Genomic DNA, 20,666 nt, shown 5'->3' with positions numbered 1-20,666 from the left:
CTGAGTTACTTCTGCATCTACCTACCCTTATTGCTTCTGTGTCCCCGCACCCTAGCCCGTGTTGCTTCGATGTCCCCTGGCCCTCCACTGTTTTTCTACCAATCCTTCCTGTAAAAACATTTTGGGTGTTTTGTTTTAGTTAGTGATCTGACTCTGATTGCGTACAAAATGATGAGAGCTACTAAGTAAACATTTTTTTTTTGTTTTACTTTACTCATGCTGAAAACCCATTGAGAATACTGTGCATCGTGGCTAAAAACCATTAGCAAAGCCAATAGGTCACTAAGGCAAGACCTATTTTTATAGAGTCAGTGATTGTTAGCATATTGGTATCCTATCCAAGATAACACCCATCTCTACAGGTCATGACATCGCTTCCTTTTCTGGGGCTTTCTAAGCAGAGACATTTTAAAAGGCAACAAGATGCAGTCATTACCTGCAAACTAGTTTCTTGTTGGATTCTTAGACTCTTGCACTGCTTCGCTCCCAGCCTTTATCCCTCTTTGCGCCTCTGTTGTAATTGTTCATCTTTTGGTGGCCGTACATTTTACACAAGCTGTGTTGGATCTCTTGCCTTTAGTCTATGGACACTCACTGAACCAATCTTCAAGCCATTTCTAGGACCGACAATCCCCTGTTTTGGTGAAGATACATGTTATTAGTATTTAGAGTGCAATAGCTATACCATTGTATATACTTTGATTATACCCATTTTATACTTTTTGTGTGGTCAATTGTTGGTGGTTTTTTATTTTCTCTACATATCACTGTTTTTTAGGTCTTTTGTATACTTAAAAGGGGCTTAGAACCTTGCTTACATTTGGTTGGCTTCATTGAAACTCTCATTTTCTTGCCTCCCTTTGGTCAGCACATGCCGGCATCACTGCCTTTCATATGTTTGTCCTTCCCTTGGATCATGGCCCAAGTAATGCCTCGTGTAGCCCCCAGTGCCCTTCCACTGATCACTCAATTTCAGAGGCCCTTTTTCTGTTTTTTTAGTTCCAGCAGTCCATAAGAGTGCATGTGTTTGCAGGCTGTCTTCCCCCCTCCTATCCTCCCTTTCCACTCCGTGTTGTGGCTTGCCACCTTCCATCCTATTGTCCATTTCTGTTTGGTAGAAAAAGGGATATTGGAAAAAGTCACAGAGTCGACCATACTAAGGCTAATCCCATTTTACATAAAACAAGCACATCATGTGGGATTTATGGCAGCCAAGCGTGGACATAATGTAATTTTGCCATTGTTAGGTTCAGACAGAAGAGTATCATTAATTGTGACTGTGTACCCCACCAGTGACAGCCCTAAAGCAAGAGACGTTTTAAGGCATGAGCATATTGGGCTCTGGCCCTGGGACCCAGCCATTCAGGGGCACCCTAATTGGGCCAGCTATGTTCTGCAGTGTGTCTTGTACTGATGACATTTAATAATTCTGAAACAGATTGCTTTAAATACCGCTTTGCTCTAATTTATTTTTAATGTGATTGATTTGTGAGAGTCTATTGTTGACAATATATAAAAAAGTTTAATTTAGATCCAAATAGGACCTCATATATGAGAAACAGAAGGGGGTTACAGAGATTTGCAGTAGTTTTAGTGCACTACTACTGTATGCTGATGCATGCTGGGGGTGAGGGAGGCGAGGTAAATGTGGTTTGAGATAAGCGCTCCCTGATGTCACTGAGGTGGATAAAGAGCAGCTCTATCTCAATAGAAATAGTTTTCTATATCATTTATTCTTCTATGTGGCACATCTGTACTCAACAGGGCCTTACTGCGCTTCATGTGTGCTTCATGTTTCATTGTTTAAATGTAATGAGGCAATTAAATAATCTGCAAAGTATCCCATCTCTCTAGATTCCTCTTTTAAAAATATTTCCTTTTGCCTGCTTGAATTATATTCCATATAGGCTTTTGGAAGAATATTGCTGGGATTATATTTGTTTTGGGAAATATGGGGTCATAAACATCTGAAGAAACTCTCTCTCACGCACACATACACACACCAAATGCAAACACCACCCACACTAAGCTCCTCTGTACCACACTGCCACCACCTTACACCCCATCACCACCACCAACCAGCACCATAACTAGCCTGCTACCACCCTACTACCACCACCACCTTACCAACCGACCGACCACCACCTGAAATATTCTGTTACTACCCTAACCACAGCCACCACTCTACCCTTACCATCACTAACACTCTACACTAACCAGCACTACTCTAACCACCACAACACTACTATAACCACCAACCTTCCCTGACCACCACCCTACCATAGCAAACACCAACATAACCACCACCAGCGCCCAGTCTACCCTAACCACCACCAACACCCTAAGCCCCAGTACCACCTCTGTTTACCATCATTAACAATCTCACCACCACTACCATTATTCTTACCACTACCACCACCCTGACCACCTCCACCCTCACCATCCTAACCAGCTTACTGCTAAACTAGCACCATCCTACTAGCACCACCATCCTGCCACCACAACCTTACCACTACCCTAGCCACTACCACTCTACCCACTACCACCACCACTACACTAATCACCACCACCAAAACTCTACGATACCGAGCACCAATCTAACCACCACCTTGCCCTAACCACCACCTTCCTAACCATATATACGACCACTCTAACCACCTCTACTACCACCATACTCACCGCCACTACCTTCACCACCAACCTAATCAGCCCCACCACCCTTTCATTCAATAAGTCTCTCAACTCCTGTCGAAGGCTTTTAATTTTTTAACAACCATTTCCAACTCATTACTTGATTGTTGTTTTCATGGAAACCTACCTTTGAGTTTGTTTACTCTCAAGTAACTTCTTCTCACCTGAAACTATGCATCTCTAGGTTTCCAGTAATGCTAAGTCATATCAAAGATTAAGAAACATTTACACATCGTCTTTTGATATCTATCGACCTACGACCTGTCAGCCTAATCCATGGAAATCAATTTCTGAACGTTGAGATGGCACACTATGGTAGGACCCTAGGACTTGTGCTCGCTGGGCAGATTCACCTTCACATAAACTTCATTTTGATCACTGTGCATATTGTAATTACTGTGCAGAGGAAATAGGGAATAAGAAAACATGGTGTTCATCGCATTAGGTAGCATGCTTTTAATAAAGCAACCTATGAACGCAGTAAATCCTGCTTCGAAGACTGGTTGGATGGGCTTTCCTTCCGCTTCTTGTTTGTCCCTGCTCTTGAGCATGGTCTCATTAATTGTGTCCTTCCTTTGCTTACTTTTCAGGGACTGTGTTTTGATTTTTCTTCAATTACTCTATGAGAGTGCGTGTGTTTTCCAGCTGTCTCCGTCATGTACTTTTCTTTGCTTCCTCTGCTGTGATCCATTGTGGACATATACCTTTTTAGGGGTATATTGGTGCAGGGTAACCCTTTTGTCCACGGGTTCAAAAACCAACAAAGTAGAGATCAGCACTGGAGTAGGGAATAAATAACAAGTTCATTAATCACTCATGAGTGGGACCACATCCACACAGCACTCTCAAGTGCTGCCTGAGCAGGCCTCGTCTGTTGACAGTGACTGGGGCTGCATGGTGAAACACTGTGGCAGGCTCAAAGTCAGCGTGATCTTCGGCATGAATGCGGTCTCGCCGCACTCATAGTCAGTTTTGTAAGCCACTATCCTGCCCGCTGCATGAGACATGGCTTCCACTGAAATTAAGTGGACTCCGGTCTGATATTCTTCTCGCCCGCTATATTTTAAAATCCAGATGGGAGGTAAGGAGCCGTCCTTTTCTGTTTGCGGAGCACACAGCCTGAGGCATCAAGCTGTTTTTGGAGCCCACCTACCCCTCTAGAGTAAGCAAACAGAGCTCCTTGCACGTTCAGGAAAATTGACGCCCAGCCCAATTCGGAGCCTCGTACGTGATGACTGCTGACAACGGACCCAACTCCTGGTACATTAATTACCCTAACAAAATGACCAGTAATGCAAAAAAGAACTTCAAGCACAGCATTCTAAAACAACACCCTGAAACACTCATTGTAGATAACTATCACTCAGCGACCAACGGCAGTACGAAAACAAACTTCATTTTCTACACTAATCGCCCGGCTTAATGGAAAAACAGCTTCTCTCTTCAACTTCAAGTGGACAAGTCAGTAACAATTCCCTATGGTGAAAAAATCTCCACTACCATCTCCCCGAACTTCAAAGGGGATCTCACCATTTCCATTTACAGAACTGAAACCATTCTCATACAAGCCACTGACCCTAACCTCACCACTTTTGACTGCCACTTTCCCACACTTCTCTCCTCGCTTACTCAATTGAGCTATCAAACCCTTTCTCCCCTATCCCCCACTACCCTCACTTATATCGGGGAACAGATCCAATCTCCCTACCCTGATGACCCTCTCCTCAACTCATGGACTTCCACCATAACTCACTACAATCACACTACCCCTATTCTCACTCTCCGTCACCAAACAACCACCATTCTCACTTCTACTGTTCCCTCCAGGAGCAACAAACTCACAACTAACAATCCCCCCTAGGCCAATCTTAACAGCTTGGTCTCTAACCTCAGTCCGCCTGCGACTGTTATCCCCACAGACACTCCCCCCCCCCCCACTCCACCGCTGAGAATCTGAACCCTCCCCCACAAACTTCCACTACCACCTACATAGACCCTGTTCCCCCGACCCTTACTTCCCATCTGTCTAACGTCATTTCCAATCCCGTGGTCTCTTTCCCCCCTCCTACCACTGCACTCTCCCCCACCTCCGATTTGGCACTCTCACATTCACAACATGCCTCCACCGCCAACCTCTCTGACAATGCCCGGAATCCTGACGTCCGTCCCAGGATTTCTCTCCCTCCTCACTTGGACACCAGTCTCACCTTTCCTACACTGAACTTCTCGAATAGGAACATTACAATACCAACTCCCTGCATACAACCACCCCCCTCTCCTATTCCCATGGACTCCATCAAACCCCGCACCCCTGCTCAACCTCCCTCCATAGACCCCGGTCATCCCCGACCCCTGCCTAAAACCTTAAACTTCCTCAGCTCTATAGCACAGCAACTGAACAGAATGGAGCAGAAAATTAACTCCCTTGCTGCTGATTTCCTTCACCTACAACAAGACCGTCTCAACAGGGCCAAGCCTCCGTGCACCCTCCCCCCGAGGTGTTGTGCTCCTACTTCACTCCATACATCCCACATAGCCCCACAGAGCACCCCTCGACTCTCCAGCCCATTATCGAGCCAGGCCCCCAGTCCCAACAGGGATAGCCAACCCTTTTCGGTACCGAAACCTATTGAACTCTACGCCCCCCCACCTCGCATTGGACCAGAAGTCTGCCCCTGCCCACATCCCGGTTATGATCAGCACTAACAGAATCTCGAATACTGTCCACTCGCCTAGACCCCCGCTCAATACACCTCTATACACCTAACTCCACCCCCCACCCCCCATCAAGGCTCCCTGTCCTCTCTCTTGCATGCTCCTAAACTGCAGATCAGCAGTACAATACGCTACTGACATTGCTGAAGCTCTTCTCGCTTAAGAAATTGACATCGCCTTCCTCACAGAATCCTGGCTCAATGCCCTCTCCACCCCCATTCTTGACATTCTCACCCCTCCAGGGTACAAGCTCATCAGACAAGACAGGCCGATCAAAACGGGGAGGGGGGGGGACTAGCCATCATTCATAGAGATGGAATACAGATTACCAAACTCAAACCTGCAGAATACCTATCGTTTGAATACCTAGGCATTGAACTCACCACCAAGGGCACCCCACCCATCAAATTCCACACCATCTACCATCCTCCTGGAGACCGTACCCTTTTCCCCGAAGAACTAACACACCTAATAACACGATTCTCCTTGACAGACACCAAAGACGTGTTCTTGGATGACCTCAATATCCACTGGAACGACCCAGAAGACTCCACTGTCCTGAACCTCTCCAACCTTCTGGAAATATATATCCTCAAACAATTCTGCAATAAACCAACTCACATCAAAGGTGCAACACTAGATGCGATCATAACAAACAACGATCTGATCTCCTTGAGAGAGATTACTCCCATTGACTGGTCCGACCACCCCCTCATTCTGTTCAAGATTGACACACTTGCCAGCCTCCAACCTATTTATGTTATCAAACCTAAACTCTTAACCAGAAACATCAAAGAAATACCTTTATCCGAACTTGAAGCCAAGATTCATCCCCATCTTCAACTCCATCCCTCATCATGGACGTCTGATGACCTCACTTCTCACTTCAACTCAAGAATGACAGAGGTCTTAGACCTAGTAGCTCCTCTCAAACTCAAACAACTGAGGAGAACCAAATCAAAACCCTGGTTTAACGTCGAGCTGAATGCTGAACGGCGCCAACTCCGACAAACAGAAAGGTCTTGGAGACAAAACCCCTCGTCCCTGCACCTAACACATCTGAGATCTGCTCGAAGGTCATACAAAAAACACATCTTCAGTGAAACGGCATATTTTTTCGAAGCCAACTAGATCTGGCGAAAAACAGACCAAGAGAACTCTTCAACATTGTTAAAAGCCAAACTAACTGCACTCCCTATCAAGAAATCGAAGCCACCAATGTGCGATGTGAAGAAATTGCCACCTTCTTCACCAATAAAGTCTCCAAAATTGATCAATCCTTCTTTCAAACTGCTAACCCCCCCTTCCCCCTTAACCTGCCCCCCTTCAACCTCCCTGGACCACTCGGAAAGAGCTCTTAACAAGGATCAAATCAGACCTAGCTCCAGCTAAAAAACAATGCGCATTGGTCCCACTTTGAGCTAATGTCGGTAAACAAGGTCTTCAATATAATTTCCAATCTAAAACCTTCCTCCCACACCATGGACCCCCTCCCCTCCAAAATCATAAAACAACTCAACCACACCATTTCCCCTTTCTGGACAAAAATCAACGCCTCTCTCACCTCAGGCTGTGTCCCAGACTCCCTTCAACTAGGACAATCACACCCATTCTCAAGAAACCTGGGGCTGACCCTCATGATCTTAACAACCTCCGACCTAGCTCTAACCTCCCATTTCTTGCAAAGAGATTGGAGAAATGTGTTCTCCTCCAACTCAATAATCACATTGATGAGTTCAACCTCCTTGATGCCTTTCAATCTGGTTTCAGAAAAGGCTGTAGCACAGAAACAGCTATGCTCAACGTCACAGTCGACATTCGCAAGGCCCTAGACGAAGGTGATGCCTGCCTACTCATCCCTAATTAACCTGTCTGCGGCATTCGACACAGTAAACCATCCAGCCCTTTTGGAGACCCTGTCGAAACAGTCCGGCATTAATGGCACAGTACTAAAATGGTTCTACGTTAACCACTTAAGCTCAACCCAGACAAAACGAAACTAATCCTATTCTCTCCAAAAAGTAACCATTCTCCAATCCAAGAGTGGCTCAAGGATCTGGTTGCCCTAAACAGCCCCCTTACCCTATCCAACTCAGTTAAATCTCTAGGCATCACCCTTTACAAGAACTTATCAATGGAGGCTCACATCAAAAACTCTGCAAAAAGTGCCCTCTTCTCTCTTAAACACCTCTAGAAACTGAAACCTTTTCTACCCCACGATGACCTCAAGACAGTAGTCCAATCCCTAGTTCTCTCTAAAATCGACTTTGGGAAGGCCATCCTTACAGGGTCTCCTTAAGCTCACCTAGCCCCTCTAAGAGCAGTGCTGAACTTTTCAGCTCAACTCGTATCTGGAGTAAAAAGATTTGAACATATCTCTCCAGCTCTCAACTGCCGCAATTGGCTTCCCATGGAAGGGAGATGTATCTATAAATTGGCCTGCATCACACACAAAACCCTTCACTCTCCTGACCCCATCTACCTAAATAACAAACTGAGTAGAGCTGGTCAATCCACAACACTAACAAGCTCCAACTCAATCCTTCTTATTCCTCCGAAATTGAAAAAGAAAACCACCCAATACCGATCGTTTTCTGCCAACGCTCCCAGGATATGGAACGCTCTCCCTGGAGTCCTTAGATGCAACCCTTCCTTCTCCTGTTTTAAAAGGGACCTGAAACTCCATCTCCTAAACAAATACTTTCATGACCAACGTCAACTAACCTAGTCCTCTTTATCCAAGTTGTTTCCTCTCTCTCTGGACATTCAAGGATAGTGGGTGACCGGACTATATCACTCTCTCCTTTTCTTTTATTGCTCTCTCCCCCTCCGCTGCACTGCATATTTATATCGCATGCCGTATTTATTTATTTAGTTTGCTTCCTTACTGTCGGCCTACTATGTAATGTAATGTCCTTCTGCTGCTTACTGTGTGTATGTAAAGTGCTCTGATACTTACGGGTCAAGCTAGCGCTATATAAAACTTTTGAAATAAATAAACAGGCCTTATATACAGCTTTTTCTGCACTGGTAAACATGTGGATACAAATAGAAGATATAGGCCTACACAGGAATAGTTACCGACAAACATGGGCAGATAGGAGATCACTTAGTCAGCAAAGGGGCGGGGGAACAGAACTGTTTACATCAGCAGAAAATGATTGACAGTTGGGTCTGAGACCAGGTGTACTGGCAGCTACAAACTCTTAGCATGCACATTGCTTTTAGCTGAGTCAGGAAGTCAACTAAAATAGACAGCACAGGCAGGGATAAAGACGAGCAGCAGAGGATGGGAGAATTTCGAAGGAAACATAAATGGATACCACAGCCAAAATGGCTGCAGCTTATGCCAAGTAAAACATTATACTTTTTCCACACCATGCTGCTCTCCCCCATGTGCGTCTTCCCCACCTGCTCCATGTTGTACTTGCCTTTGTGTGCTATTCTACCCACATTGCTTTCCCACCCATGTGCTTCTCCCTGTTCCACGTTGTGATCTCTTCCCCTTATTATGCACTTCTCCTGCTGCCCTCGTGTTGCTTCCGTTCCCGCCCTCCATGAAGCTTCCCCCCACCGCACCCTCCTTGTTGCTTCTCCCACTCTCTGAAAAAAAGGAAATGCTTTAGCACTGTTTACTTTTTATCTTTTTAATCCAACAATCCAATGTAGATCAGTGAAACATAAGTATTATTAGCATCTGTACATTTTTAGGACCGTGCATGCCTGGTGCACTGCCTACAAAATGACACCTCATCATAAGCACCTTTTTTTTTTGCTTCCCCCGTTAGCAATGCTGCACAACCCTGCTAAAAACCTATGGCAAAGCTAACTAATAGGTGCCGAAGGCAAGACCTCATGGCTTTGCCAATGCTTGTTTCACTTTTGTCCCAAAGTGCGTTCCACTACAGCATTGTATACTCACGAGTGCTGTAGAGGTTTTGGGTTCCGTGGAGTTGGAGGTTTTCAAATGCACATCTTTATTATTACTGATGGTTGTGACAAATGTCTGTTTTTTGTTATGTTGAAGTTGTTAAACTTGTGGACATCTGTGTGCTACATTTTATAACCTATGCCTTCTACAGTCTTTTCTAGTAAGCTTTTCACTGTGCCTCAAGAGTCCCTCGACTGTGCTGTACCTATGGCCTTCGATAGAAGACTCCGCTCCCTTTGTGAAACAAAATGGCTGCCTTGAAGCCTACCTTTTTTAAGCATCCAAATTACATGCATTATAAATAATAAGTGACGTCACCAGTGCCACACAAATAGTGGTAATTAGAAGAGGTGTGAGTAGGGAAAGGGAGGGCGAGAACGAAGTGTTGCTTTGGTGAGTTTAGTGGTAAAGTGGAGAGGGCTTTCATGACTAGTCTAGATAGAGAAGATAAAGAATGCACAGCGAATATCTGACAAGGGACCCTGCGAAGAATTCTGAACTTCTGATTGTTTGGTATGTCAGTAAACATCTGATGTTATGTTGTAGAACATTATTTAAATACAGGGTCAGATGGCCATTTAAGTCCTTATTATGCAGGCTAGAGTAACCATTTTTCCATATATAAATGACAAAGTGATTCTTCATAATTATTTTGATTTAAAAAAAAAAAACAATAGTAGCTCTTAACTAATCATCACATTTAATTCTCAGATGATTACGATGCCACTTGATCTTACACTTTTTTTCAAAATTTCTCGTTCGACAGAAATCCCGTGGTGACGCCAGGAAGCCCTCCCTGCCAAAGTAGAATGTTTTCAAGCGCCAAACTTGCCGTTTCAAGTGTAAAACATACGATGCTCTCAATCCGGAGTTTTTCTTTTCCCAATCTAAGAAACACTGTTCTTTTTCAATCATGCAGTTTCACGTTTTTGAGCGTAAGAAAAGTAGTGAAGGACGCTGTAAATGTCACAGTGCATACAGTAAAGAATGCATCCTTAACAGCAAAGACGTTTGCTCTTACCAGCATAAGAAACACTATGAAGCTGCTCATGGTGGCGATGCTCTCCGTGTTCTGGTGGTGCGGGACACATCTAAGATTGGTAGGTGGATTTTAACATATTCGTGTACATATGCTTGCATACGTAAGTTAAACACATTTTTTTCTAAAAACATTCAAGTTTACGACTTATAATATTACCTGCTTTTGTATATCGCATTTCTGCCAATGTTTTGGTCCTCAAGCTCGTCTGGGATCTGATCTTATTGCCTCTCAGGCTGAGGAGAGACCCCGTGAGTTGTTTGAAACGTAACCTGAGCCCAGCTTCTAGCCCCCGAGAGCCAGAAGCGCTGGGATCCAGTTCCTATTGCGTCCCTGTTAGAGTGCTCGGGTGCTGCGATCACCCCTGAACCACCTTTGACGGCCTCCTCTGCGGTTAAGATCACCTTGTATACTACTGTCGTTTTCAGTTGCAGAACAGATTCATGGGTTACAAACATGGCTACCTATTTTCTTGACCTACTTTTAAGTGGCTTCATGTGCTTCCTGAGCCTGCTTCACAGCACAAAAACGGTCCATCCTGATTGGTGGGTATTACATGCATGCATCAAAACATGATAAATGCTTCAGTTTATCACAAAAAGGTTAAATGATGTTTCAGTTCAGATATTGACACAAGGGGGTAGAGGCACGTCTTTCTTGTATAAAGTTTGTATGTATTTTTCGGGAATGAGGTAAAACTTTTGAGAAAAGTGCTTCAGAAACTAATGTATTCCAGGATTCCTGGGCTTTCACTTGTAGGCATACAGATACAGTTTCTTAATGTCTTTAAATTGTTTCCTCTGGTTTGCTATTCGACCTGCTCCTTTTGCTGCAAGCAGCTCATTAAACGTGCTTTAAACAAAAGCAAAGGGATCTTTTCAAAAGGCTTCTTGCAGTTGCAAGTTATGGATGCAGATCCTATGCCTGCCTGTTACTGCTGCGGACTTCAACATTGACACAACATTTTCCTTTTTAGGTCTCGTGACCTATCAATGCGCATGCGCATTGAGAGAAGCGAGACTATAGGGCTTTAAACAAAGTTTAACTAACTGTGGCGATTTGGTGCTGTGCCCGTGCGCTTTTAGGTCAATGCGCAAGCGCATTGACCTAAAATGCGCGTGCACATCATCAAATCGCCATCTGTTCCCAAAGCCACACTCCTCCCACACCTTTGAAGTGAAGCTTAGCTTCACTTCAAAGGCCCCGGCTGCTTCACACCCTCATGCCGCTCTCCCCGCTCCGCCCCCTCCCCTGCCCGCCGTGTGCATTTCTCCTCCCCCCCCTCCCCACAGCAATGCCCTCCGTCTTGTTTCCTTTCTTGTTTGTCGCCCTGCCCTTCATCTGACTGTATTTGTTGTCCCTTTGCAACTGTTCACTTCTTTTGGTTTCCTTTAGCCCCCACCTCGGTACAGCTTCGATTCCATCTATGATCTGCTTGTTTGTCATCTTTCACAGGCACGGCCATGCCCTGCGCATAGCGCCGTTCAAATGCACCCGTGCACTCTGACCAACAGCGCTATCTTGGCTCTCCTTCTGTTCTATGTCTCAGAACCGATAGTTCACTCATGAATGATCTTGTCACCTGTTTGTCATCTTTCACAGGCACGGCCATGCCCTGCGCATAGCGCCATTCAAATGCACCCGTGCACTCTGACCAACAGCGCTATCTTGGCTCTCCTTCTGTTCTATGTCTCAGAACCGATAGTTCACTCATGAATGATCTTGTCACCGGTCAGATACCTGAGGTTCTCCTCATCTCTGAGACCGGGATTAGTGCGATGCGACCCCTGTTCAAAATTAGAAGAAATCACACATAATACCAACGTCGTCTCCTGGAACCATCTGAATAAAAAGTGCCATCAAATATCAGATGCATCAAATCACCACTGCTATCCTTGAAGTGCGGAGACAAAGTGCATGAAATATTGCTGTAATTATATCTGAATGTAAAGATCGGGATCTAAAAACCGGGACAAAATGAACAAATATATTCCAGAGTAAAGTCTCAGCTCAGATCTGATACTCCCGTGCACCAGCGATCAAAGGGTCCTCGCTCTCTGCCTTCCACCCTCTCTCTTTCTCTCTCTCTCTCACTCTCTCTCTTTCTCCCACTCTCTCTCTCTTTCTCTCTCTCACTCTCTCTTCCTCGATCTCTCCCTCCCACCCTCTCTCTTTCTCTCTCTCTCCCACTCTCTCATTTTCTCTCCCTTCCAACCTCTCTCTTTCTTTCTCTCTGACCCACTCTCCCTCTCTTTCTCCCACTCTGTCTTTCTCTTTCTCCCACTCTCTCTCTCTTTCTCCCTCCCACTGTCTCTCTTTCTCTCACTCTCTCTCTTTCTCCCACTCTCTCTTTCTCCCACTCTCTCTCTTTCTCTCTCTCTCCCTCTCTTTCTCTCCCTGTCTCCCAAACTCTCTCTTTCTTTCTCTCCCACTCTCCCTCTCTCACTCTCTTTCTCCCACTCTGTCTTTCTCTCTCTCTCCCACTCTCTCCCACTCTCTCTCTCTTTTTCTCTTTCCCACTCTCCCACTGGCTCTCTCTCACACTCTCTCTCTTTCTCCCACTCTCTCTCTTTCTCCCACTCTCTCTCTCTCCTACTCTCTCTCTTTCTTTCTTTCCCACTCTCTCTTTCTCTCTCCCCCACTCCCTCTCTTTCTCTCTCTCTCTCTCTCTCTCTCTCCTTGCTGCTTGTTTTCCACAATCAGAGCACTCTCCTCGCTGCTTCCCCTGTATCATCTTAAATTTACACAGATGCCTCCTTTTCTGCATAATTCTATATTGTTATTGAAACTAGTGCGTAATTTATATTTGAAAAAAACACAGATGCCTCCTTTTCTGCATAATTCTATATTGTTATTGAAACTAGTGCGTAATTTATATTTGAAAAAAACACAGATGCCTCCTTTTCTGCATAATTCTATATTGTTATTGAAACTAGTGCGTAATTTATATTTGAAAAAAAAGTAAGTGTCAGGGCCCTTCTTTGGATGCCACTGCAGCCTGCACTGCCAATAAAAGTACCAGTACAACTACAACACATTGCAATGTTACAAGTGTAACAATTCAAACTATTCCAGGACTCCCAATACGAATGGCATGGAATAGTCTCAATTGCCATTTTCAATGTATTTTGAATTATTAAATACTGTTGTTGCTCTCATCTTATAATTAAACAGACAGCGCCACCATGTGTGAACTGTCATTAGCGCCGACACTGAGAATAAAGTGCCCGTACTGAGCCCTGGAAACCACCGGTTCAAATTAATTGCTGCGTTCCCGGTATCCATTCCAAACAATCTCTATTATACATGCACACCACACCAACCACCACCCTTCTTTCCCACATATGAATTATTTATGTACGGCCTCAGAAAGGAATCATTTAAATTTCAAACCTGTAAAGTTCAATTCACAGTTTCTGTATTTTGTGGTCGCCTTTACATAGTGCATTACACAGTGAGTTATAGCCCTCAGTTCACGACAGGCGACACTGTTTCAAGCTGTTTTCAAGCTTTCAAGCCTTATTGCAAATCACAAAAAAGATGTTAATATTTCACTTCTGTTCTTGGATTTTCGTCACAATAAAAAACAATGAATATAATCTTCACAAAAGGTATTTACAAAAGTTTAAGCTATTGCCATTACAAATTAAATACAGTATTTAACAATTTAACAAAAAAAATAAAAACCATTGTTATTTGTAATATTAATACATCTAAGTCACGTAAATAAAAAACATGTTGCATTACAAATGCTATAGGTGTCACATTTGCGAAAGTTATAACTATTGGCATTGTAAATGACAGAGCTATTAATTTAGCTATTTTAACAAATACATAAATAAAAAAAATGTAATTTATAAGACTAATAGCTCAAACTTTCCTAATGCGAGACCTATTGCATTTCCAATGCTTGTTTCTCTTGCTGATATGTCGGTTCTGGATTATTTTTAGTTGACCAGCTGTTGGGATCAGTAGAGTTTTTGACTAGTTACCTTAGAAGGGGTTAACGTCCTTACATGGTAGGTGGACCATCCATTGGTCCAACAATTCATTTCATGGAAATTTCATGGCACTGCTTTTTGCTTTTTTTGAGATATGCCAAACATATATAGAGGAGGAGACTTGCAAGTTTGCCATGTTACTTCAATATCATTTTATATTAGTAATGTCAAGCAGCGATTGTGAATTTAGCATTATTTTATAAATTGTAAGCAGAAGCTTGTTGACATGCGGCAGATCATGGCTAGTTATAACTGACAGTCTGTATAAATAACTTTTTCTGTATATTTCTACCCAGTTGGTTCTAGATTTGTTTTCACATAACTAATGTGTTTTGTCCAGCGACGTTTCGTTTTAATTCTTAATAGGTTTGTATCTAGTAGTTCTCTCTCGGGAGATCTCCATTTATATTCCTAAGCACTGAGTTGTCCCGTCCACGAGTACCTCACCACTTATTTCAATGTCACATTTTGACAGTATCTTCTCCTTACTTCGGACAGGCCTGGAGGTACATGTGATAAAAAAGTAAACTTTTGCAGCCTTTAGAAAGGGTATAATCCAGTTTCATTAATTTTAGTTTTAAAAAGTCACTAAAAATAAGCAAAAGTGACATTTTAAAACATCCTTCGCAAACTCTTTTTACTTTCTTTTAAAGTGAATGATATAGAAGGATAACGCACCACTACCACATAGGCTGTAGCTTTGAAACAGTGAGACTAGCACACTGGCCTTTAAGGGCACCCTGGCCTTCGGTGTCCCATCATGCCCTGCAGGTGGCCGTTTAACCTAATCCTTTTTTTCCGGCTCCTGCTGACAGGATCCCTAAGCAGGGCTTTGCCTTTTAAAGGCTTTTTTTCTAAGAATTTTCCCCCAAACCAGTTTTAATGTGGTTCACTCAATGTCCTTTACAGCAAGGAGTATTTTCTAATGTTGCCCTGACAGGGATTATTTCTATTTTATCGCAAAATGCCATGCCATTTTCCAAAATGCCCAGAATGTGACAAGAAAATCGCAAACAAATGATCCGCACAGGATCTTTATACTTTGTTTGCCAGATTCACATGATCCCCAGACTTGTCATCACTCCAAGAACCTTTCCAGGTATACCTTGAAAGAAAGAAAATTTGCCACCATTGCCAAGTAGAGCGATGAACGCAATATTGCCTGGCTGGAGAGACATCTGAGTAGCGAGGAGAGACTGATCCTGTAACAGTGCCCTTATCTCACCCACTGTGGACTTCCACAAGGGGAAGATGCCAATGAAGAAGTTCTGGTGAGACACTACGTCACCATTTGCTGTTGAGAAGAGGTACAGCACCTACTTGCTTGCCTTAAAGGACTTGTTGGACATCGAGGACGCACACAACACCGAGGAGAAGGAGACTGTCAATGTTGAGAGGCACTTCAACGATAAGACATTAGTCGACGCCAAAATCAGCATAGAGGCATGGATCGATGTTGAGACATAATTCCACTAATCCAAAGAAGATGGTGAAATGGCTTACACACATGCAATCTCGCAGGCTCCCATTATAATCGGATTATGAGTTCTCCATAGCCTACCTCTAGATCGGCTGCTCCAGTCCTCATACTAGATTCTCCACGTACCACTCCTTCTACATCAACTCCTCCAGCTCCTGCGGAATCTACTCTTCCACCACAACTGGTAATTCCAGCGGTAATACCACTAGCAAATCATCCAGCCATGCCTTGTCAGACACTACAGTCTTCTTCGCCAGTGGTGCCATGGCACCTCCACTGAGGCACTCCAGCTCTCGATCACATCATACCAGACCTCACAACAGATCTAGGTGAAGATTTAGGTCAGGATCCCAAAGTCATCAATACCGATCAAGATCTCCTAGACACTCCTTCTCAAGACAAAGACAGGATTCTCCATTCTGATTGAGGTCGTCAGGATCACATCACTCGGCCACTTCTTCAGGTCACTACTATCCTACATTAACAGACTCCCCAACAGTGAGGATCTCCCCTGTCGACAATATTAAAATCTTCTAGTAGGTTCTTATTCAGGGTGGCAATAAATTAGACACTGCACCAATAATCGGTCTGTAGACCAATACTGCCTCTGGTTCCAGGCTTCATAGAAACAGCAATGGATTTGTTCCTGACTCTGGCCTCTGTCAGGGCTACATCATCCCGCCTACAGGTAAAGTACAGGACACTAAATTAGGATCCTTTATTTTTTTTGTACAAATCCTACACCGGACTCTGTCATTGTTTCTGCAACCCCAAAACTTCATGGCACAATCACCTCTTCTACTGTACCTCCTGATAGGTAAGTTGCTAGATTCAGTGGACAGAAAAGTATGCAGTACTTCAGCTATTACTATGAAGGTAGTGAGCATGCCCGCCCTTCTTGGAAGATATGAAATGTCACTCTGGGATTCTAGTCAGCAGTTCATTGAAGACCTACCTAGAGACGGACATCAAGATTTGATGCAAATAGTCAACGAGGGCATGAAGGTATCCATCCAGATCAACAGTGCTATAGCGGATATCTCCAGCTTAACAGCTCACTTATAATGTCACTGTTTAGCTTTATGCCGCTCATCCTAGCTATGGCTGTCAGGGCTGTAGTCTGAATCTCAACACCAGACCATGAACCTCTCTTTTTTTTAGGGAACACTTTGTTTAGTCTTGTGCTCATGAGGAAATGCCTCCGACAAAGTCAGGACTCAACACTCTTCGGGCGGTAGGGCTGGAGAAAAAGGGAGTACATTAGACATTCCTATATGGTCCTTTGCCTGCTGATATTTTCATAAGAAGGTTTCCCTCACTGGCCTCAAGGGCAGCAACAACTGCCTCAGTACAGGCATCAATCCAGAAGCAGAGGGGGGTCAACACTAAACCAAACACTGGTGGCAAGCAATGACTTTCTCGTTCCCCGTCCTCCGTTACCCACTCCAGTAGGGAAGCATAGCATCTTTCCTGGAAGAGTGGAAACATATAATACCCAGCAACAAATGATTTTTGAATATTGTGACAAATGGATACTTTTTCAGAGATCATCCCCTTTGTGGAAGTTGAATAATTGTCCTTTCTTGCCTTATGGGTACTCCCTTTAGGCCTATACGTAACGCTTACCTTTCAGCACTTATCCTGGAATGCTTCCTTCTTGGTCGCTATAACCTCTGCACGTAGAGTTAGCAAAATACAGGCTCTGTGTTGCCCCACACCTTCCACAGTGTTTCACAGTAATAGTGTTGTGATGAGGACATATCCTAACTTCCTCTGTAAAGTAATGTCAGAATTCCATGTCAATCAAACTATTTCCTGCACGTCCATCTTTCAAAACACAACATCTCTTTCAGAGAGCTCTCTCCACATTCTTGATGAGAGGGTGTTGAAGTTGTAACGGGATAAGAGTAAACCTTTGAGAAAATCAGAGCATCTGTTTGTAAACTATGGTCCATTACAAACAGGATTTGCATCTTCTAAACAATCCATGTCTAGATGGATTTTCCCCTCATAATAATCCTATTACCAGAAAGCCAACAAATCCTTATTTGCCTGGGAAACCTAAAGCTCATTCCGTCATTGGTACAGCAACTACTGCTGCATTAGTCAGAAATATTCCAGTCTCTGAGATCTTCAAGGTTGCAACTTGGAGATGTATTCATATCTTTAGAAGACACTATTGCCTTGATTTGGATGTGAAAGCAGATGCCCAAGTACAGCAGGTCTCTCTAGGAAATCTCTTCACTTAAATATCATACCTTGTTATTTCATCCCTGTCAGGTTTTTGAGGGATGAGCTAGCTATGCTATTCAGTGCTTATGATTATCAATGGAGATCCTCTGAAAGAAAATGCATGGTTTATTACCTGTAATCCTAGTTCTCTCTCAGGGGAAACTCGATTGAAAATATAAGCAAACCTCCCTCTTCCTCAATGTTATTGCATTGTTAACTCTATCCATGTTTCTTACTGTACTAAGAAGAACTCTGTAAGCAGCCACTGGCAGGGCATGATAGGACACTGGAGGTCGAGGTGCCCTTAAAGGCACAGTATACTAATGCCATTGTTTCAGTGCTGCAACCCGGCAGTTACATTGCCCTATCCATCCCTATCATTCACTTTAAAAGAAAGCAAAAAGGGCTTGTGAAGGCGTTTTTAAGATTAGTGACTTTTAAAAGCTGTGAGCTTTTTTCTTCCATTTTTTAAAGAACATTAATGGAATTGGCAATATAGCCTGTCTTAGGATTGCAAATGTTGACATTTTTGTCACATGTACATCCTGGCCTTTCTGAAGTAAGGTGAAGATACTGTAAAAATGTGACACTGAAAGAAGTGCTCCGGGATTTCCACAAGTGGGTGGCGACTACTCAGTCCTCATTATTTCCGTGGAGATTCCACTGAAAGTGAACTGGTAAGGTAAAAAACCATTTCTTTCCTGTTATTTATTGCTATTGTACTGTGGTTGTTCACTAGACTTTCATCTAGTTGAAAGGGCAGCTTCTTGAGTTTTGTGGTTGAGTTTGGAATGAACTGCTGCAGCTTGGACAAGTTTCAACCATATCCTTGCCTGAACTATTCCACTGATTTAGTAGGACAAACACTACACTAGCCAGGTTCAGATTGCAATGGGTGCCACAAAAATGGACAAAGATTGGTCTTTGATCATACAAATCATCCTGGGTGTAATGATTATTGCTGTTTCTGGGATGACATCTGTTACTTGCTTGCAGGATATAACGTATTGGAAAACCTTAGATTGCTACAAGCCAGGAATTACCTTTATTCGAAAATACCCCATCCAAAATGGTTTAACTCTTGGGTCATGATTCACCACTCTTTTCAAATAACTGGTAACAGAATGAACTCTTTCTGAAAGATGAATCCGCACCCTCCCTGTGAGACAAGCCGGACTATAGTGGTAGGCCTGAAACTTTGAACAGAAACGTTTAGGGCAGTGTTTTTTAACCTGTGGCCCGTGGACTTCTTGGGGTCTGCGAAGCCTACTCAGGGGGCCCGCGACTCATTAGAACATTAAATAAAAGTGTACAATTTTCACAGAAGTGAAACGGTAGCAGGTTTAGGGAAGAAGCTGTGGTAGAGGTATATGACTGCTGTTTAGTGGAAACAAGCAAAACATAATGCATGCTGATGTGATGTGATTGCATCCTCCCAGTACAATAAGATAGGATGCACCAGTCTTGGGGATCGGTTTTGTCTTTTCTAGGCAGGCTCCTCTGCCATCAACTAGACAATGTTTGCCTGTATTTTTTGGGAAATTTACTGTTTGCAGCAGTAACAGTGGAGGGCGTGTTTGATAAAGTGTGTTTTAGGTTTAAAGCATTTTATTGCAAATTTGTGAGAGACAATACAAACAAATGAATACAGTTGTCTCAAAGAAGTAGCGCAAAGTTCGCTCTCCAGGAGCGCCTTCCGTCGTCAGCCAGTACAATCATAGCATCCCTCAGAGCGTAGCGGCATGTAAAATGTGATGACGACAAATTCAAAAAGCCAACATCCCTTACCCCAACTCCCTCCCTCCAAGCCCTCCCCCCAAATCCCCCTCCCTTCGCGCTGCACGGTTGTTTTACCCTCCTTCCGCTCCTTCGGGGCATCCGCCCCCCGCATCAGACCGTCCCATTAAGCATGCTAGGTAGGTAGGTCGGTCCGGGATGTCAGTCGAAGTAGCCTGAGATATCGGGGACAAGTAATTTCCTTAAATTCTGACTGTAGTAAGGTATGGAAAGGCTGCCACAGCTCCTCAAACCTATCCACCTCCCCCGCCACCGTGAGGGACAGCTTCTCCATTCCCAGAACATGCCATAACCTATGCAACCAGCCGGTAATAGTGGGAAGTGTGGTGGTGCGCCAATAGATGAGTATGTTCTGAATCGCTGAACCCAAGGCGATCGCTATCAACCTACCCTTTCTGGATTTCAGAGGATACATCAAGCCGTTGGGCAACCCTAACAGGACATAGGCTGGGAAGCGGGGCAATTCAATGTCAAAGCACTGGTCTATCTCATCTAGGATCTCCTTCCAGTAGGGGGGTCAGTAGCGAACAATCCCACAAGATGTGTGTAAGTGTGCCAACCTGCCCACATTCACGCCAACAAGTGTTTGCAATGTTGCGATTCATTTCGTGCAGCCTTTGAGGTGTGTAGTACCAATACGTAGATATCTTAGTGAAAGCCTCAGTGAGCCCAGTGTGGTATGCAGAATGGCGCGCCCGATAGGAGATGTGGTCCCAGTCCGTGTGACTCAGTTCCCTGCCTAGTTCCCGCTCCCACCGCTCCCTTCCGGGGTTGTATATG

The 20,666-nt window shown here is 44.0% G+C and overlaps 1 protein-coding gene across 3 annotated transcripts in view; it reads left to right on the top strand.

The window, feature by feature from the left end:
- PRR11 (proline rich 11) overlaps positions 1 to 20,666 on the top strand; it is a 309,219-nt gene that overhangs the window by 51,135 nt on the left and 237,418 nt on the right. For 2 of the 3 annotated variants that reach the window (XM_078679847.1, XM_078679846.1), the window contains exon 3: positions 10,104 to 10,437. In XM_078679847.1, the coding sequence (XP_078535973.1) occupies positions 10,104 to 10,437 (334 nt within the window). The remainder of the gene's footprint in view (positions 1 to 10,103; positions 10,438 to 20,666) is intronic. The other variant, XM_078679848.1, reaches the window with a different exon arrangement.

Source organism: Lissotriton helveticus, chromosome 3_1 (genome assembly GCF_964261635.1).
Source record: "Lissotriton helveticus chromosome 3_1, aLisHel1.1, whole genome shotgun sequence".
Lineage (NCBI taxonomy): Eukaryota > Metazoa > Chordata > Amphibia > Caudata > Salamandridae > Lissotriton > Lissotriton helveticus.
Note: the sequence above shows the minus strand (reverse complement) of the source record. Positions and strands in the feature narration are given on the sequence as shown.